This window comes from Cydia splendana, chromosome 10, assembly GCF_910591565.1.
Source record: "Cydia splendana chromosome 10, ilCydSple1.2, whole genome shotgun sequence".
Lineage (NCBI taxonomy): Eukaryota > Metazoa > Arthropoda > Insecta > Lepidoptera > Tortricidae > Cydia > Cydia splendana.
Window position 1 is genome coordinate 9,058,138 of NC_085969.1, and position 22,325 is coordinate 9,080,462.

At 34.7% G+C, this 22,325-nt stretch overlaps 1 protein-coding gene across 3 annotated transcripts in view; it reads left to right on the forward strand.

Annotated features, from left to right (window-relative positions):
• LOC134794255 (uncharacterized) overlaps positions 1 to 22,325 on the forward strand; it is an 83,146-nt gene that overhangs the window by 34,869 nt on the left and 25,952 nt on the right. Inside the window, exon 2 of one of the 3 annotated variants that reach the window (XM_063766014.1) lies at positions 18,599 to 18,638. The exons of 1 other annotated variant lie outside the window; for it this stretch is intronic. Coding sequence is in view for 1 of the 2 variants with exons in the window: in XM_063766013.1 (XP_063622083.1) it covers positions 20,892 to 20,931 (40 nt within the window). In the remaining variant the exon portion in view is untranslated. Of the gene's footprint in view, positions 1 to 18,598; positions 18,639 to 20,666; positions 20,932 to 22,325 lie in introns of those variants that run through there. One more of the 3 variants, XM_063766013.1, reaches the window with a different exon arrangement.

A 22,325-nucleotide genomic window follows, 5' to 3' on the forward strand; every position in this document is an offset into this window, starting at 1 on the left:
AGCTTATTCATTTCATACTTTTTCCATAGTATGACGGTGTATTGTAATTGATCGGAAAACAACTCGTTTCCAGTTTTTATAACTTATTATAATTGTTAAAAGGTTTGTCATATGAATAGTAATGTAATTGCATTTTCCTTTAATGGAATATTTTTTTAACATAGGAATATGATATGCGAATACAGATATTGTTACTGCCTAGAGTTTAAGGCTAGTAAATACTACTCTTGATTCTATAGATGGTTAGTGTATATTTAACTTAATAACTTTAAAGTATATATTTTTGGATTTGTATTACTTAAATTTTAACAAAATTTCAATTTAAAATGTTATTTTTTTTATAAATTACACTACTTTATATACTTACACCAATAATAAAATTCACACCAATTTAAGTTACAAAACTAGGATAATATAGAAAATACGTCTTTTTTTGGACTATATTTAACGGCTTATGTGCATGTGTTATGTTTTAGAGATGCCGCATATCAAAAATTGGGATGTAAAGCCCCTTGACCATGGTAAAAAGGCAATAGGGGAAGGCGGGGTAATTACGAACACCTATAAGGGAGTTCCGCGCAAACGCGTACCTAACTCTCTGTGTGATTGATTCCAAGTTACCGACCGAATTGACCGGCTTTTATATTAAATAAAAATGTAGTAGGTATTAATTTATTAAACACATGCAAAATTACGAGTGTTACAACGTTTTTCTTTTAGAACAGAAGTAAGTATACAACTATGATTGTAATCTGAGTCACACATGACACTTACTATTTACACTTTACGTAAACTCCATAAAATTGATGAACAATGCATTTGACTCATTTAACGCAATCTTGTAACATGATACGAATTTCACCTATTCATACATTTGTTGCCTACAATAAGTTGCTAGACGTCCGAGCGGAGCAGAGCGACAGGTTGTATTGTATGTTGTGTATATTTTCTTCACTTTCCCACCTAAACTGAACTTTGGTCCATTACAAACGTGTGGTAACGGTTACGGTCAGTTACCACAAGCCGCATCCTACTATGAATCAGTCTGTGAATCATTCATCTCGTTTCATGAATGAAGTCCCTAACATCCATATTTGGACATATTGCGGACGCCGACTTGTAAATTTTAGCACATTTGCTAACGGCTCTGTAAAGCTTTTTCAGAAATTTATTACAATGACACGTTAAAATTAAAGACTTTCAATGTGTAATTGTACAAAGACATGTTCCTCAACGTTTTTGTAGATTATAATGTAAGTAATAATTTCATGATGTTTTCTCGAATCAAATGAGATGATTGACAGTTAATATTTGATTTATATATGTTTAAGTATCTAAACCAATTAAATTAATATATACCTATGCATCACACCTAATTCTGCCCTCCTAAGCTGAATCAAATGAAAATTGAATATAACCTCCTGATTTTTATTTAACTGAAAGTTCAATTTTCAAGATCAATTGTTTTTGAGATACCGACATTTAACATAAGAGGGCAGAATTGCGTTCCGATGGAACTAAGTTGCACCAATAAAGCTCGGGTGAACAAGTATGTCAACAATAGCACTACATACATACCTACATTTAATAAAAGTGCAACCCAACCCGCAGTCATTTGCAATGATGATGTCTGGCAGGGTGTCTGCTGTTTACTGATTGTCTCTGGAACGACTGTTTTATTTGTAAGTAGATTTTTATATTGTCATAGTATTTTTCAAGCAGCATAATAATATATACGGTAACAGATGTCATCTAATAATAATGCATCTCAACCCAGTTCCTTTTCCTTGCAATAGTCCTGCACTAACCGGGGCGTGTCCTTGGGTGCACAACTGGAGTACATGCAGTAATAATCGTTAGTTGGTGTCACATCATACTTAAATTGTCTTATTACAAGGTGCCTCTACGTGTTGGCTTCGGTCCCACGCACGCCTTCCAAATATTTATTAGTTTACTATTTAAATAATAAAAGCTAAACTGTCACTTTCTAAAAAAAAAAAAAAAAAAAAACTGAACACATGCTAGGTCTTATTACTCATATTAGGCATAGAACAAAACTATGACAACTGTTATGGTGAGGTAAACGTAAACATATCAAACATTTATTTACAGAAATCTTTTTTTAAACTTAACTTTTACATTACGTTTTTTACCATATGATAGTTAAAACATTCGCGTTTGGAACACATATTAAATCATAATTTGTAACGGGTCTATTGCGAACTAGAGGACACAAGGTTAAACTGTTGCGAAAAATGGAAAAGCCCACACCCACGTTAAGCACGTTGCGGGGAACAAATTTTAATCTTATTCCAATTCAATAAAATACAATTTTGTTTGACCTTTTCCGACAACTTAACATCTCGATTGACACATGCATTTCGGCGCGTTCGCCCAGCTTCCGATCACGGTCACCTTGGGGAGGCCACGTAAGCTAAGCATGCAGAAACGGTACTTTAGCCACAAGTTTGCGATGACATAAGTACATATAGTTTTTATCCTTTTGCGTAGTTGTAAATCAAAAACGACGCGATCTTTTGACTTACATTTTCACAAATAGAGCTAAGCGCGATTACATACCTAAGACAAATGACAACAATGACATCTTCTACCAAAGTCTTCATCATCAGAATTGTTTAATACTATATTGAATATCATATCAGTAAAATTGCATATCAGTAAAATATTTAATTTATAGAAACCTAGTAACTAGTAACCCGCTAAAGCTTGCAAAAGACCTCGCCCGCCGTACCTACTTACACTGGCCGATTATCAAAAACATATTAATCAACAGGGTAATTCCGTTTTATTCTAAGTAAATACCCGTTTTCCTTGGCCGTGGCGTCTATTGTTCTCTGTTTACATGTTTTTTTTCTCATTCTTTATAATGATGTTTAGTTTAACAGATATTTTTACTTTATGTCTAAAAATTCAGCTTTGTTCGTGAAAAACTTGCTCATCTATGCTTCTTATCTTCCAGTGTATATTCTATAGAATACGTATTATAAATCAAACAATATAAACCCAACCATTAGCTAGATATCCTTTCTCTCGTAAAATTGCGGAGTTGTGGAGCAAATTATAGAACTGAGAGAAATTGAAAGACCGACTTAAATAAAATAATAGAGCGTGATATTTAGGATTACACTGGCTTAAGATTTTCATTCTTTTATCGTTTGTCAGCACTTTTTGACAAGTAGGCATTTAAGTTAAGCGACGCATGGTAAAAAGCACTACCTAACATATATCCTACACTAGTACTAAATACAAGTTCCGTATGCGATAAAGTCGCGCTATAATGGTCTCTTTTTCCATCAAATTAGTACCTTTTCATCTTATAAGTATATTGCACAACGATACATTCCGAAAGTTGTCCCAAATTGAGATAATACAGATCAACTTACACATCTCATCGCAATGGACCGCCGTGAGTCAGAGTGAAAGTGACCTTCACACCGCGAATACCTCGGCCAGACAAAACACACTATGCGTAACCATGACTCAACATTGACATTGATTCCCATCATAATATGGTAGACATATATTAATTCCAAAAATCTTGATGCTGTGCTCTAACGGTCTGATTTGGGCTAATATCAGGTGAACTTCTTGGCATCGACTGGTGGAGTGAAAAAAAGTTGTTGTAAGTTTAACTGTAGCAAGACCATTCAGCAGGTAATTATGGATAACTTTAGTACCACGCAATTAAAAGTGACGCTTTCATTATCACGCTATCACGCAGACAAATATGAACATCATATCCGAACGACAGTGGAGGCGCTCTCTAGGGTAGATTTGGAAAAAAGTGGAAAGTTAGCTTTTTATTAAAAGCCCATTGATATCTTACATCGCAAAGTCTAATACACCGATGTTGTATTTTCACGAGCCGTCTTGAATGTATTTTTTTGTGGATTATCATTTTGTGGAGGCAAAATCATCGTTGGCCACAGCATCTTTGCAGATGATAGTTGCAGCGACTAAAGAAGGTATTTTAGGAGGTATACAGCCTACATCGACTGCGATGACTGTATAAACCAATGGCCGATCGGCATTTCTAGCCGCATCGATAACAGACGTGTCTTGACTCCTGGGGTGGTCCAGCAGCTCTGCGAATTATGGTGTGAATTACGGAGGGCAAGTTACCGAAAATAAAATTGATTTCCATTCTTATTCACCCAAAATCTCAATATGTGTCGCTTAACTTCAAACTCGGGTAAATCCATTCGACCCTCTCAGCAAATATCTACCCTATTACCTTATCTTAATACCAAAATCGCGTAATCTGACAGATGGATTTACCCGAGTTTGAAGTTAAGCTACTCATATTTAGTCTAAACTTTTCACTCAATAGGTTATATAATCCAGTGACCATGATTCAACATTGACATTGGTTCTCATCATAGTAAGATGCTAAAAAAGTACATCGCATACTGTGATAGATTCTTTAAAATAGAACAGAAACGTTCAGTTACCCGCCGTCATGCTAATATAATATCGTAGGTGTGAAATGAAGGTCTATATAAACGTTTAGTCAGAGTATTATTCATTCATTCACTGCTGAATATTTAGGACAGTTATAATATTTTTTGAAATATCGTAGCCAAAATTGATCAACCAGGATTGGTGAGTTTTCTACCTTTAAAATAATCGCTCATTTAGTTTTTCTGTCTTCTGGCACCTACATATTTCTTCACAATAAGCGTCAATGACTTATTTACTTGCTAGATTATTACATAATTACTAACTACAATATTACCTAAATATTTATTCGCTTTCGCCGCAGCTTAAGATCGGTCGTGTTTTCGTTTTGTTTAAAGGTGACATTCGGGTGGCAACTGCAGATACATTACTGTAGCGGCATTACTGCGTGGCGTTGACAACAAGCGCTGTCACTTTCAATTTCCTTCAAATTTACCAAAGAAAATTGTCAGTGGCAACAGTAATGCAGCTGCAGTTGCCACCCGAACATCACCTTAAGGAACATTAGCTTGACATAAATAAAATAAAAATTATGAAATAATAATTAAGTCACTTAGATTAAGATTTAAAAGAACCAAACAAAATAAAATAATTTTAATGTGGATAAAAATATTACTCATACATAGGTCTATTAACTCCGTTCCATCCGAGAACGTTCCGTTCCGTTCTTCAAACAATAATGACTTTGCAATTGTTGAATTTAGACTATGTTTAGATTGTAATCCGGATTTAAAATGTGCGTCACAGAATTCCCGAACTAAATGCTGTAATTTGATTGTTTGTATTTCTATGTTTGAAAATTGTAGGTACCTACTTCTATTTGGTACAGATTTTTTGAATATTTACTCCCATATAATTTTTGGCTCAACATTTTATTTATAAATAACGGAACTTTTTTTTTTTAAATGACGTTTATTGTCCCGGGCTGCGAAGGCCCGTTGGGGATGCACCGGTTAAACATGAAGTTACCGTGGTTACAATTTGACACTGGGTTAACAGTTTAACCGGTTAACTCGGGTTTAGTGGGATGGCGCAAGTGGCTCTAGAAATGTTCTACCCTCACCTTCTAAATACATATAATTTTCTCATTTTCTTGTTTTACACTCAAAAATAGTTCAAGTTAAGCGAGTGTACATTATCAGTCATCGCAATAATCCGGATGTTAATATTTATCTGACCATCAACCATATCCGAGCATTACCGGGGCAGGGGGTTTTCAGTTTGCGTCATTATCTAGTATGGCGGATTGGTGAGCTCACGGATTCTACTGATCCGACGTCACCGATTTGAGCTAGATTGTTGATTTTGAGTTGTGGGGATTTGTGGTTTACAATAATGTACCTTTTATCCGCTTTGTCGGATTCGTATTTGGTATGAGAAATTCCATAAAATATTAACAAATTCAAAAATGTGATATTTAAGCGGGTCCGTAACACACTAAGCGCTATTTTCACCAACCCACTAACTCGGGGTTAACCAGTTAAACCGTTAACGCAGTGTCAAATTATACTGGTAGGTAACCATGGTAACTCCAGGTTTAACCGGTTAACCCCGGGTTACCGAATGGTGCAAGTGGCCCTAACTGGTTTAGGAATTAAAAGAAGTGAATCATAATTCATAAATTCATAATAGGTATTTTATTTTCAAAAGCTTACAGTTTTTGATACCACTCTATTTTATGTCTTTATTTGCTTTTGTGGGTTTTCAATTACTTAAATATTTAAATTGATAAAGTATTTTTATTTAATTCAAAATTAGTATTAATAAGTAATTATGATTTATTTATTTAAGTAATATACCTATTGTCAATAATAATTATTGATTTAAGTCCGGCCACAAACTCGAGTAAGAGGATTTTCAGTAGGTACTTCGTCACTATCTTGAATGGATCTGTGAGCTCATAAGTCGAACGTCACGGAGCCTTCTATAGACTTTCAGGAAAATGATGATATAAAATAAAGAGTTTTTTTACTTACATATTAATTTTTTAACACCTTTTATCATTTTCAATTTAGGTACTTAATTAACAAATAGTGGCTTCATAATAGCCCAGTCGATAGTGACCCTGAATACGAAGCTTACGAGTATGTAGGTTGAATCCCAGTAAGAGCATTTATTTCTGTGTTTATCATGAATATATTTTTTCCTGAGATACTCGTATAGATGTTTACTATGTATAAACTATATAGGTATTCATTGTCGTCTAGTATCCACAATATAAGTCTTATTGTGTACTTTGGGACTAGGTCGATTTGTATAGATTGTCCCACTTTATTTATTTATTTAATACTGCGGCCAGAATAATTACTATATTACTACGAGTATATATACATACCTAATTAATATCATGTTAGTTTTTTACTTACTGTATTACATGTTTATTTTAAGGCACGCATAAGAGGCATAAGCTAAAGTAAAGAAAATATTGACTTTTACATTAGATACCTACATATAAATTGATTTTTATTCATTCGACTTACCACTAAGCTTTTCAAAGCATTTATAAACATGCTAAAAATAACGCATTATCTTTACCTAAAATATGACCAGACATAACGCCAAGTTTAGACTAGATTAACACCTAAAGCTTTTACCGTTTCCTCTGACATCACACATCTGAAATCATTGTTTGTAAACACGTCAAACTGCGTCCAAGCATTTTGTTTGAAATACTTTATATGGCTTTGAAGAAGAGTACCCTACTTCATAGAAAAGTCGTTCATCAAACACGAATGTCTATTTTTCGCGACATCTGACTTCAGCCCAGTTGTATCGACAAACAGCGTAAAGTACGCCGGACCTAGTGATACCGATTTGCGTCATATCCTACAGTGTAACCTTAAAATTGATATGAATAATGCTTTAGTTAAGTCATGGGTGACTGCAAATGTGTCGATAAGGTTTCGAAGTACAAACAAATAATGTAAACAAACTCTAGTAACACGGGTGGTGATGTATAAACGTTATCATTTTCATCGTTACCAGTCTCTTTACTAGTTAGTTCTTCACCCTAACCTATCTTGGAAAGGACCTGAATAGCTTCTATATACATCGCTTTTTTAGCAATAAGACCGCCTGTTGTTACCTGGTTCTATTTTCATTTAAAAAAATGTAGTTTTACATGTATGTAAAATGTATAATTATTGGTGCAATTAAGAATATTTACTTACTTACTTACCCAATACTCCTAAGCTACAAGTTCTGCTAAGCAATTTATTACGCAAAGAATGCAGAAGCATTCTCATGTCCATCGTCTCGTATCCAGTATCTCTAAATATGTAAATGTGCAACTAACTAATTATGCAAATAGAAAATAGCCGCACCACTACTACATAACACATTTTTTTCAATCATGTAACGGTCAAGTCAAGGTCGTTTACTGTATACGTTTCGCCATTTCCATTTCCGATATTTTGAATATTTTGCCGATTACGAGATCAATATTTTACGTGCCAAGATCAAGAATGAATCACGGTATCTCCCGGCTATTTCCAATATATTAGTAGTGAGTGAAAAATGCAGAGAATGAAAGTTATTTTGTTTTCCAATTGAGTTTTGTTTTGATGAGTCAGTGTACGTCACAGTATGATTCTTCGTTTGAATGAGCTTTTCAACGTGCTTTGTCATTATGATAAAAAAGTTTAGGGCGTAAATTAGCATTTTGGATCAATATGTATTCTATTTGAATGAGTTACCTACTCGTATTCTTATTCTGCTCCAAAAGCAATACATATTTTATAAACAAACTTCCAAAGATTAAACCATTAGGTACTACCTGTTTACCTATTCGCCGTGTCCAAAGGAAAACAAAACACCATTCATTACAATAGGCCTGATGACAAATTTTGAAAACCCTTTTAATATCGTCGGTACACTTGTATTAGTTCCGAAAAACACTATATTTCAGTTATACTCATAAGATTTAACATAGATAATTGCATTTTATTATAGCTAGTTTAAACTTCGCGCGAAAACGCCTCGCATGCCATTTGTGACGTCATCATTTAGTTGGTGGTAGGGTGGTAGATATTGTTTACATACTTACAGTTACGAATTTCCCTTGAATCCGAATGATATTGTTAATTCAGCACCATATATTACGATTAGGGATGATAAATACATTACAAAAATTTATCACAATAACTCATTGTACACAAAAACTCTCACACGGTTGCAGTTTAAGATGAATTATTTAGATACATGTAAATTTTGAGTGAAAATCACCGAACGCCGCTTTTACTTTTTAATTTTTCATTTTTTCTAGTTACGACAGCCAACATGGCAATGATAGTTCCATTCAGCCAAATAATTAAAAAAGTTTGTTGTTGAAATATCGTATTATTTAGCATTTTATTTAAATAATAACAAATAGATATCTACTTTATATCGTGTAATAATATTTTTTGGACGTAATAAATGTTTAGTGGCGAAATAACATTTTTTTTGCACCTTTCGAACTCTTTGGTGCCCACGTATAGATTTCGGTCAATGAGGTTGTCTATGTTGCTCTAAGAAATATGTTATGGATTGATGACGTCACTGTTTGGAACGTTTCTGATTGGCGTTTCAGTAAAAATGGCCGATTGGAGAATTTTGCACTTTTATTTTATTGAATATATTAATAATCCTTCAGTTTATACTGAGATTGGGCCATTTTTTAGAATCATATTAACATATATGTTTCGTAGAAACCATTATTTCCATGATTCTTTGTTACTTGCAACAGGCCTATTACCATTTTCTCGGCCAAGTTCATTGCACCGTTCCGATAGTAAATTTATCGAGTGTTCGACATTAGCGCGAGAATCGGTCCCAAGGTCCCCGATACGATTCCATTCATGCTCCGTACCTACGTATGTGGTACTGACGGCACTGTACACATGTAGTGTGGTTGTGTGCGTTTGTTAGCGATATGTAGCGTAGTACTACTAGTGTTGAAGCTTACATGCGATTAGATATTATAACTGGTTTGTTTTGATTTTTTTATGGATTTCCATAACTTCGGAACATTTCGGATAAATTTAAAGAAACGAAAAATGATTTATTTTTATATTTAACTGTTTCATTAAATTTCAGATTATTATTTTAAGACATAGATACATCTTTCGTTTTTTTGTGCAGTAACTATGTATCATTTGTAAATAGTTAAGAATGTAAAGACATTTATTTATTTAAATGCTTGATTTTGTAATGGTTATTTAAAATCTTCCGTGACATAATGACATTAATACGTACGCTGGGTACGCTGTGTTATAAAGATATGTCAGTTCAGTGTCAAATGTGACGTTTCTTCAAACAAAAACGTCACTTTTGACACTGACACATCTAATCCATATCGTTCCTAGATCCATTAATTGACGTATCTTAAAGTTCGAATCGGGCAGTAAGGCTGCGTTCGCGGGTGATGCCACAGGATGCACGACAAAGGCCGGAATAGGAAGCGATGAGACCGACCCACGGACGGGTCCGTAAGCTTCGCTACGTTAGGGATCCATAAGGGCCACGTGAACACAAAAATGTGTTAAGAGGAAAATTAAAGACCGCCTCTCCATACAAACGTAGTCCCAATTTTCCTCCATATACTCTAATAGCGAGCATTTTTTCCTCTACTAGAGATAGACCGATACAAGTCTGCAGCGATTTTGATAGCCCACACAGTGCAAGTGTTATTTATACGTCATAATTTTATCGAAGTTTGACGTTTAAAATAACACTTGCACTGCGTGGGCTATCAAAATCTCTACAGACTTTTCTTGGTCTAACTCTAACTTTTATAACAGGTACTTAATTAAAAAATTGAAAAAAGGCTAACGGCTACATCAAAATATAATGTAAAAATATTTTCTGTAATGTTATTACCGGAAAATGGGGTGAGTAGGTGCAAAACTGACATTCAAACCTCGATAACATTTTATTTTTAACCGACTTCCATTTCATAGAAGGAGGAGGTTCTGTATTCGGTTGTGGCTATGTTTTTTTTTTTTTTTTTTTTTATGTATGTACATCGATTACTCCGAGACCCGTGGGCCGATTTGAGTAATTCTTTTTTTGTTCGAAAGGAGGTACTTCCAAGGTGGTCCCACATTAATCTGGTGCTGTTCTGGTGATGGGATCCATGAGGAATTGAGGGCACTCCTCAATTTTTAAATGCACATGTAGGGTGATTTGGGTGTTTTCTTAAGCAACTCGAGCATTTTCTCTCGAAAACCACCAATTTGATGAAGTGGACCTGATGATGATGATTGTTTTGATGATATTCATGACGATTTCTTAAAATGTACGACGTTCAGCGATTATTCCGAGACCCGTGGTCCGATTTGAGCAATTCTTTTTTTGTTTGAAGGGAACTGCCTCCAAGAGCGTCCCACATTAATCTGGTGCTGTTCTGATGATGGGATCCGTGAAGAATTGAGGGAACTCCTCAATTTTTAAAGGCACATGTATGGTGATTTGGGTATTGTCTTAAGCAAATCAAGCATTTCCTCTTAAAAACCACTAATTTGATGGAGTGGGCCTGATGATGATGATTGTTGATGATAAATGATGATGATTTTATAAGTGTAGATTACTCCGGAACCCGTGGTCCGATTTGAGTAATTATTTTTTTGTTTGAACGAAGTTACCTCCAATGTGTTCCCATAATATTGTTGGTTATAATCTGGTGACGAAATTCATAAGGAAATGAGGGAACTCCTCAATTTTTAAAGGTACGAGTATGGCGACATCGTTGTTTTTTATAGTAACTCAAACATTTCCTCTCGTTAATAACCCATTTGATGAAGTACAACTGTAGCCTTACCACGAGTTTGACGCTACATCTTCGCTATCGTCTTCGTAACTTACTTTCTATACATCTCGCTCGCACTAATAGGATGCTAGTACGAGCGAGACGCATAGAAAGTAAGTTACGCACACGCTAGCGAATATGTCAGTGTTAGACTTATGGTAAGGCTACTGAGGAGTCGGGAAATGGCGGTTGAAGGATTGGTGGTTCAGGCTTCAGGGTCGAGGGGTTCCGTGATCAGGGGTTGATGTGCTGTGAGGTTGAGTGATCTGGGGGTTGAGGGATTGGGTCAGTGGCGGGGCGGAGGATGGATTTTGTGTTTGTGCACTGTAGTGACAGGAATGATTACGAATTTAGTGATACAAATCATTATTATTTTCATTCATGCGTCACCCGTCACTCATAAGCTGTTAACAATGCCTTACAATTAAAAATGGAAAAATAAAAACTTTTACAAAAAAAAAGAAAACCGACTTCAAAAAGGATAAAATAAAATATAATCCGTTTTTAAGTATATGCGTTACTAACTGATATGTTTGAAGTCGGTGCCAAGACAAATAGTAACAATACCGGTCAAAAATAATCAGCTTTATGTCTATAAATCACATTACAACTGTACTAATAGGTATTATAATAGTGAAAGTAATTCTGTCTGTCTCTTTGTCACCTTTTCAGCTAAACAACTGCCATGTAAACTGGTGAAATTTGCCATGCAGGTAAAAAGTTAAAGCCCTGTAGATGGTTCTTGAATTGTTTTATATTTTGAAATCAAGTTCTCTGGATAAGAGGCGGGAAATAACTCAGTCCCAATCCCACACCTGAGTACTATGGACAATTCGAAAAATAGTAAAAATTGCTCTTTAAAAAACACATCAGCAATCGCATTGGTTTTATACTAGTACCGACAAACATGGTACGGACTGCGCCAAGGTGGATTGACAGTGGGTTCTTAGGTATCGACAGAAAGTATGATAATTGCTGTCGTGTAAGGCAATCCTTGTTATGGCAAACATTGTTATCGGATCGCCCTAAAATCATGGTATGCTTCAAATTTGGCTTGGCACCGACTTCAAATATATCAGTTAGTAACGCATATACTTAAAAACGGATTATATTTTATTTTATCCTTTTTGAAGTCGGTTTTCTTTTTTTTTGTAAAAGTTTTTTTACATATGCAAACTGAATGGTGTATATGTTGCAACTACTTTTGACCAACATGCTCAGTCAAAAGCAGTTTTGCCTGTTTTTGTCGGTTAAAAGTTCTTTTGACCAGTTCACACTTTTGACTGCGACATATATAATACGTGTTCCGGTCGTTTGTATTTTAGTTTTTATTTTATTTTGGGTAGTTCCATTTCATAACTTTGACGATAAACAGGAAATCCCACCTCACCCCGTAGTCCCTCGTATTTGGGGTGAGTTGGGTTTTCATACAAAGGTGATTTTGGAAGATTGTTGGATCGAGTATTTTTTATTATGAGTATTACTATAGATCCATTTTAAATTGGAATACATTATTTTTGCAGCAGTAGCCTTAAAATCCCATCTCACCCCCCTTTCATCCCTTCTCACCCCATTCATAACCCAACTCTCCCCGCGAACCCTACTCACCCCATTTTACGGTATCCAGAGAGGAAAATATAAATTATTTTTGTTTAGAAAGGCGGTGGGCGATAGCAAATTAGGACCTCAGCGAATCACCAGGCTAAAAACACCTTGGATCATTTGTACCCTTGAACCTAGGGTCCGATCGACCTAACTCTGCCGGCTTTACAGTGATAAACTCTGGAAGTATATGATATATAAGCTTCTTCTTTCTCCTGGCTTTTGTCCCAGTTTATTTGGGGTCAGCCCTCAGCCCTACTAGTAATCCTGCGCCACAGCTCACGGTTGTGGGTTATCTCGTCTGTTGCGTTCAACAGCTTCATGTCGTTTTTGACTGTTTGGAGCCAGGTTGTTGGTGGTCGTCCGGGTCCTCTCTTCTTCTCTTCAATTTTCATAACCGTTTTCGTCATGTGATCATCATCCCGCCTCATTACATGTCCATACCAGCGCATACGGTTCTCTCTGAGTTTTACTTGTATCTTTGCGACCTTAAACGTACCATGAATATAAGTATAATCATTCCTAATTTTATCCATTCTTGTCACTCCTCCAGACCATAATAATTTGTAATTTGAAATTTATAGTACCACTTCCGCGGGTAAGTAATAGAACGTATACAAACCTACAATATATTGCTCAGAATATATAAATTCAATTAGTATAATACCCTATATACAAGCCCTGGTAAGGGAATTTATTTGTGTGATGATGATGATGAACACACAAATAAATGCCCTTACCAGGATCAGGTTGGGACCTCCTGCTTCATAGGCAGGGTCACTATCGACTACGCTAGGAGGCCGTTTCATTGATAGATTGATAGATCACAATTTGTAATAATAAAAAAGTAAAAAAACATACTTAAACTAAATATTTTCGAAATTAATTTCTTGGGGTTAGATATGAAGATATTGGGTATTACATGAGGTATATTTTGCTAAAATAATTCAACGGTTTCGTATCTGGAGGAGCCCAAACTTGGTATGTTTTGAAAATTATTTTTATTTTAATTGAATGCAAGTGACGGAAATATAATAATGTGATATATTTTTAGAACCGGCTCAAAATGCCCTTTCATTTAATACCACACACGATAGGTTTCTGAACAATTTTTTTTATTTTTCCATACAAAAAAAAAGATGACGTCATAACTCCTTTCCCTTTGTTTTTTTTTTGGTGCTACGGGTCAAATTGATTCAAATGGCCGAAAGATTAATCGTGCCGATTTTCATACCTTTAACACCATTTGAAGCTGATTCCCGAATTTCAGGCTGTACCGCTATCGCTATTACATATAATATCGTTTATGATAAGTATAAAAAGGTATAACGTTGAAATAATATAATTTTCTCAAACATGCAATGAAATATTGATGTTTTGTTCCTTATAATAGGCTGCGAAGTATGACGTTTCAGATGCGGCTAGGACAAAAGGTCGTTAATGGAATTTCATATACATCTTGCAGGCCTAGGCCGGCAAAGTCCTCTTTTTTAATTTTCGTTTCACAGATATTTGTGACACAGCATCGTGGCATTCAGCCACTAAAAAAAACTAGAGGAAGTATTTGCTTTATGGTTCGTAATGACACTCTGCCACTACGCCTATAAAAAAAAAACAAAAAACAATGTTTGCTATAATTTGCAGTTTTATTTGTATAAAATCAACATGAACTTAATAAATAATACATTCAATAATTTTATATGTAATTTAAAATTATAAATTTAACTACACAAATAAAAACATTTAAAATATTTCATCTAAACGTTAGCGGTAAAAAGATCTACTCAAACACGCGTAGTTATATTTTTTAAATTGTTATGGAGGTAAAGTTGAAAAATATTCATTCTGTTTTATTGGATTTATGGTGCGTTGTTGATTTTTTGATTTTAATATGAGTTCCGACGAAATAATGGAATTAATATTAATTGTAATCGTAGGTGTTGGAATTGGCAGCGTAAGCAGAATTGATTTTAATAACTTGCTGCCTCTGCCGCCAAGTCAAAGACGAAGTATGTATATGGTTGCTTATGGCAATTTTATTATTTGAGAAACTAAGAAAAATGGCTTACAGTTTATTAGAAACAGTTTTGTGGCATATTTTAAATGAATGTAACTACAAACTCGTCAACACTGTGGACATTTTACTTATTTACTCCATGCATAAAGCAACGATGTATGTGAAACATGATATCAACATGAAAGACTATGTAAACTTATGTGACGAAAACGACAGTCAGACGGATACAAGGCGAAAAAATCAAAGATACATGAAAATATTCGGGTAGTAAAAATACACGACTCGTGTAAAACATACGCGTGATAATGATATAGGTACGTGTGGGTTATATTTTGGGTGTAGTTTACTTTTAGTTTTTTCTATAAATAAAACTTGGGTTTCGTGGATTTTTTATTTTATTTATTTCATTGCATGTTTGAGAAAAGCACTATACATACCTCGGCGGGAAATGGGGTTAGTAGTAGAAATGGGGGTAGGGGGGTCTATATGTCTTCGGCCGGCAACCCCTTTCGTCCCGGCCTCTGTAGTAATGTACTAATACAAAACAAATACAATGCAATAAATCTAACATTTTATTTTTCTGGGGGGTAACAGTTCTAACCTAACCTAATACTTGTCTGGTAGCAGTTTCTTTCTCTGAGGGGTCACAGTTCTAACCTAACCTAGCCTACTTTTCTGGTAGCAGTTTTTTCTGTGGGGGGTCACAGGTCTAACCTTACCTAACCTATTTTTATGGTAGTAGTTTCTTTTTCTGTGGGGTAACAGTCCCAACCTAACCTAACCTATTTTTATGATAGTAGTTTCTTTATCTGTGGGGTAACAGCTCTAACCGAACCTAACGTACTTTTCTGCTAGCAGTTTCCTTCTCTGAGGGGTCACAGTTCTAACCTAACCTAACCTACTTTTCTGGTAGCAGTTTCTTTTTCTGGAGAGTGACAGTTCTAACCTAACCTAACCTACTTTTCTGGTAGCAGTTTTTTCTGTGGGGGGTCACAGGTCTAACCTTACCTAACCTATTTTTATGGTAGTAGTTTCTTTTTCTGTGGGGTAACAGTCCCAACCTAACCTAACCTATTTTTATGATAGTAGTTTCTTTATCTGTGGGGTAACAGCTCTAACCTAACCTAACCTACTTTTCTGCTAGCAGTTTCCTTCTCTGAGGGGTCACAGTTCTAACCTAACCTACTTTTCTGGTAGCAGTTTCTTTCTCTGGGGAGTCACAGTTCTAACCTAACCTAACCTACTTTTCTGGTAGCAGTTTCCTTATCTGAGGGGTCACAGTTCTAACCTAACCTAACCTACTTTTCTGGTAGCAGTTTCTTTTTCTGGGGAGTCACAGTTCTAACCTAACCTAACCTAATTTTCTGGTAGCAGTTTCTTTTTCTGGGGAGTCACAGTTCTAACCTAACGGAACCTACTTTTCTGGTAGCAGTTTCTTTCTCTGAGGGGTCACAGTTCTAACCTAACCTAACCTAACCTACTTTTCTGGTAGCAGTTTCTTTCTCTGAGGGGTCACAGTTCTAACCTAACCTAACCTACTTTTCTGGTAGCAGTTTCTTTTTCTGGAGAGTGACAGTTCTAACCTAACCTAACCTACTTTTCTGGTAGCAGTTTCTTTTTCTGGGGAGTCACAGTTCTAACCTAACGAAACCTACTTTTCTGGTAGCAGTTTCTTTATCTGAGGGGTCACAGTTCTAACCTAACCTAACCTACTTTTCTGGTAGCAGTTTCTTTTTCTGGGGAGTCACAGTTCTAACCTAACCTACTTTTCTGACAGTAATTAGTTTCGATGACTTATGAAATACTGAGCTATCCAAATAATATTACTGGTGTTTTGTTCAGATACTTATATGAGATGTTATTCATTATTTTAATGTATATGCATAATGAATGTTATATTAAATGTAATTAGTTTATTTGTATGTTATACCAAACAGCGGTATGTATATTGTATGTTATATTATTTTTATGTTATAATTATTGAAAATATAGATTTAGTGCATTATACATAAGATTAGTATACGTTTTGAACGTTTGTAAACTGAAATTATAGCAAAAGTTCGTATTCATTATGATACGCACCCCACTTCCGCACTCTGACGCTTGCCAAGTCAGTGCAGAGTCAGCTTGGATTTATTAATCATTACCTACACCTTTAAATTTCTGAAAACCTTAAATATAAGTAACGCAAATGATTATTAATACATACATAATACCTATAGTTCGAAGATTTTTCTTGTTACATTCTTGTGTATCAAAAATAATTACGGAATTCGCTTCTTTTGGCGGTACCCTTAACTAATTTATCAGTACCTCCTATTTCTATGAAAATCGTTCAATATCTTCACAACAATGTAGCGCAGAAAGCGGCATTACGCACTGGAGCGCTTGGATAGGTGCCTTTGGTCATAAACATGTAAACACATTTTCACCTTATTCAATTAACGTAAACTGTAAAAGTGTATAGATATTTCTGAACATGACTGTAGTTGCTAAGGTGATCCGGGTTCAAACATCCGGACCCGGATGCTTGGAATATCCGGACGTCGATACTGGATTTGTTCAGGCCGTTGACCGTTGGGTTTATTCTCGAAGACTTTAAGAATGCATTAGAATTGGAGCGAAGACGTGTCAACGGTTGGTATACGATAAGGTTCTAAAGGTTATAGTTAGCAAAGATATATTATAATGTAACTCCGTATAAACTCTATTCTCTTTGTAGTTAGGGACGGCGGCGTCTCATAAGGAATCCGCATCAGTATGATTACCGCTTTAACGTGACACGTTACACAACAAATGTTAAGAAATTGAACATAATAATTAATGCTCGAGAGGACTCCGGACGTTTGGAGTCCTCTCGAGCATTAATTATTATGTTCAATTTCTTGAGACAGACATGCGTATTCGAATTTTAGTTATTCGATCTATATCTGATATGATACAGATCCCACGTGATCTATCAGTGCAACTAAAATTCGAATACGCCCTTATGTTAAAGTGACCAGACTTATAATACGTACGTACTTACGCCAGACTAGAAGATATGAAATCAAAAGTCGCTACAATTTGCATGTTGTGATTTTTACGGTTTGGGTCGGTGACAAAAACATAAGATAATGGATTTGGATGCTAGGAAGTCAAGTTTAGGTTTAAGTGAATATGGTATATCATTAGACCAGAAATCGGACCTAGTATAAGTACATTTCCTAATAAAAATAGCCGAACTCATTATACGTTTGATAATTGTATTGCGTTTTTAACTCAGTTAATCAATAAACTCGCTTTGAACGTTTATCCGACAACGATTTATTTTGACCTTCTCGTACTCATAATCATGTCTGCGATGCGATATGACAGGTGGTAATTTTACCAATCAATGTTCATTATTAACAGAACTGCTGCTAATAAGCGCGGTTAGTGCAATTATAAGCTCTATGTTCACTGCTAAACGGTTCAAAGTATTCTTGCGGTATGATTTAAGATGCAAAGGAAGAGGGATCTATTCAATTTGGTTTTTCGTTTCAAAAATCTAGGTCACGTAAGCTATTGCTTCCAGGCTCTTAAACCTGCAACTCGAACCCTAATCAATAAGCAAATTATCATTAAACACGGACTAATAATCGGTTGCGAAACCAAAACTTGTGAATATTAAATTGGCAGTTTAATTTAATCACTTTGTCTTAATTTTTTTAAATATATTTTTTTATTTGCAGGCCTTGGAGTATTCAGCCGGCAACTGAAAGCAGTTTTAAGGTATGTACATTTATTATTTATATTTAATAAGTACTTCAAAATCCCAAGAAACTGGAAATTGAGAATTTTGTCATTTAAAATAGGATTGTTTAAAATAGATCAAATTACATTGTTGCGCAGCGGTAGTGTAGTCAAATTTACAGAAATACACTAAAATACAAGACAAAAACATAAGGTTTTCTTATGCACTTTCTATTAATAATAGGGTGATTCTTAAATTGTGTCCAGAAAGATTTTTTTTAAATAAAAGTTTTTATTTTTCACATATTGTTACATATATCAATAGTAGGTACATACAAAAAGCAATTTTTGATGCATATGGTGAAGCTTAAAACCCTAAGGCAAGGTAAATAAAATTAGTACATAAACACGGTTGTGACAAAGTGTCCCTCAGTCGTGATATGATTTATATAGTACTATTTTGATTTATATAGTAATTTTACAATAGCCTAAGTCACTCCTATGACTACGACCAACCTAATGACAGCTCATACGTTGAAATCCGTCAAACTATAAAGGCTGTAGAGCATGACAAAATTCGATACACATCATACATACATACAAGCGAAAAACATTTTTTTGCTTTGGCAATCGGGCAATAATAGCAAATGATCTGTAGCTAATAAAAATCCATTTCTGAAGAGTGCATGTGCCTCTAAATTAATCAAACGAATTAAGAATGTCACGACCACGCGCAGCAGCGCAGATATGTCACGAACGTGGACTCAAAAGTCCGTGGCGGTGACAGATTTTTGAGGCCACGGTCGTGATAATTTGGAACATGTTCGATATTACATAAATATTTCCTTTGATTTTGCAAATGTTAAATTATTAGCTTAATCTGCAATGTATGAGGTATATCTTATGTTACAAACCATAACGTGAAACTGCTACTTACTTTTAAAACTCAAACACGGCGGTGACGCGTTAAGGTTGACCGTTTTTTTCAAATGAACACAAATAAATAATTTTCGACAAAACTTCTCCCTTCAGCCATTTGCAAACCTGACAACAACACAGTGTTCCTGTTCTAAAAAAAACTTTAATAAGGCTGCCAGCAGTAAAGATAATTTTCTACCGAGTACCGCATGTTTATATTACCACGCGCGGCGGTGACACGAAAACTGATCACAAAATGTATGTTGTTTACAATTATATAAAGTCGTTATATATTCATACAATTTTAAACAACGTTGTAGAATAGGGATTAGTGTTTTATATTTGATATAAATTACTGCAAAATCACTTCATATTTTTTCAACAAAAAATAAAATATCACAAAATCCGGGGAAGTCACACTACACGGTCCGTGACATTTCGCACTTGTAATTTTTTTTAATATGTTTTTAATACTCTTAGGACAATACATTTAGGTTGACCTAAAACTAGAGGTAAATTGCTAAGTATATTGATATAGAGTTTACTTATTTTCTCAAAAATATTATGCTATTCTTACATGTAACACAAAAAAAGCATAAGAATAAGAATTACCCAATAATATATAGTTGGTCAAACCAATTTGTCAGTCAGTAAGAACCAGGAAAACTATACTCATCCTTTTCTTTTGGGTACTAGTAATAGTGTAAGAAAAAGATAGTATGATTCTCTCTGTCTATGATTGAAATGAGACAGTCCTTTGACAAACTATACTTACACAGGACTGGAGGTCAAAAAATCATAAATAATTAGTATCAAAAGTATCTGCGAGGATATCACGGTTAACTTATTATTTTCGAAGAAAATCTTGTTTTTCTGATACGCTTCATACAATATTTTTGAAAAATAAATATAATTAGTTATTTTCCCAACCAAATTAACTAAGATTCATTTTGGGACATAATAATACCCAACAAAAGCTATTCCAAGTAAAAAAAATCCAAATTTAAGACTTAGGTTTGTATTTCTATGGAGGTCGATTTTCAGCCCACCGTGCGGCGTGCAACTGGCCGTTAATAAATTTTCTCATTAGTTGATTTTTTACTTGACACGTTGCTAATATTGTCTATGCGCAGTCGAACGATGACTTTGACAATTTACGGTGACTTCAGTGCATTCACATGTTACTGTGTAAATGCGATTTTTTTAAATTGATTTTGGAATATTTTTCGTGTTATCTATTTTAGAGGAAATTGTTTATTTACGCGCGGTCATGGTAAAATATCATGTGTTGTAAATTGTTTGCGAAAACATTAGGCAACGGATTATTCGTTAGGAGCGCGAAGAAAGTACTAGTGTTGTCAACATGCTGAACGAATGGTGCCATCGGACAGAAGAAATACAAAGAAAATTTCAGGTATATGCGATAATCTCATTAAGTCGTAAGTAATTAAATAATAGCGATGAATGTTTTCTAAAATTCGTATCATACTCGTATTTATATCTACATTGTATTACTTTTTTAAACCCTCAATTCGGAGGTCGTAAGTTCAATTCAAACCCCGGCTTGTACCTAAGTATATACTAATGAGTTTTTTGGAAGTCTTTTTTTGATAGAAATTTCCATTTTCGAAAGAAAACTTTTTATATTACGAAGATACTTGCAAGATACATCCGTTACATGTTACAAGCTCCAGTGCCCTGTTTAACAAAAACTTGTAATACAAGTGGAAGTCCCTTTCTAGCAAAATTTGGTAAAAAGGGACCACCACTTGTATTACAAGTTACAAGCTTTTGATAAACAGAGGGCACTGATCTTAACAATTAAAAATTATCCTCATCGAAATTATCCGATCGTAAGATACATGAGTTTTTAAACTCATTTTAAGGTCATAGCTTGTATTTTCCTCCCGCTACCGTTACTTTAATCACATGTGAACAAACGCCGTCTTGCGATGGATATTTTCACGCAGCCTCCTCCGCCTTTCCTCCCTTCGCCATAGATTAATATTTTATCGTAAAGGACTTGTAATTTATTTTATGGATTCAGCATTATAATGAGCATGGGTAAGAAATACAGGATTAAAATAAAGATAAGCAATGTGCTATTTACAATTTACTAATGCGTGACAAAAACTTTTGCATTAAATTAAATTAAAATTCATTTATTTCGAGTAACAAGGAATTATAATCACAATAATATTACCTATAGGTATGGTATTATAATTCAAAATTACAATTATTATTAATAAGTCCGGTCCCAGAGACAACAGAATTAGCACTTAGATAAATAATGTATTTAATAATCTCTTTAAACAGCTTTGCACATAATATTTAATATTCACATTTGTGTCTGTGTTATTCTTGTATTCGTCTTAATTTAAACGTATGTTTTTCTAGTCATTATTGCAGGCAAGTCATCATTAGGTTCATTTTGCGTACAGCTCTTCCTTGCTATCGAGCTACTACATATCTTTATTTTTTCATTACTACTACTACTTACTAAATAGGTACATATAATGACACACAAACTTGGTACAGAACCTTTTTATTCGTTCAGGATTTGAAATCAAAATTCGTGATGTTTTCGTGATATGATTATTATCATTAGGTGAATTCTAATCTTATTTGTTTAGTTATTGCCCCTTATAATTGCGTTTATAGGTACAGTTTATGTATACCTAACAATATTACTAATTTATGTTAGATGTGATTAGTCGCATCTGTATCCTTACACATCTGGGACGCCAACAAAAAGAGGATCGCTTCCCACTCAACTTTTTATCACCATAATGACCTTCGATTTTAATT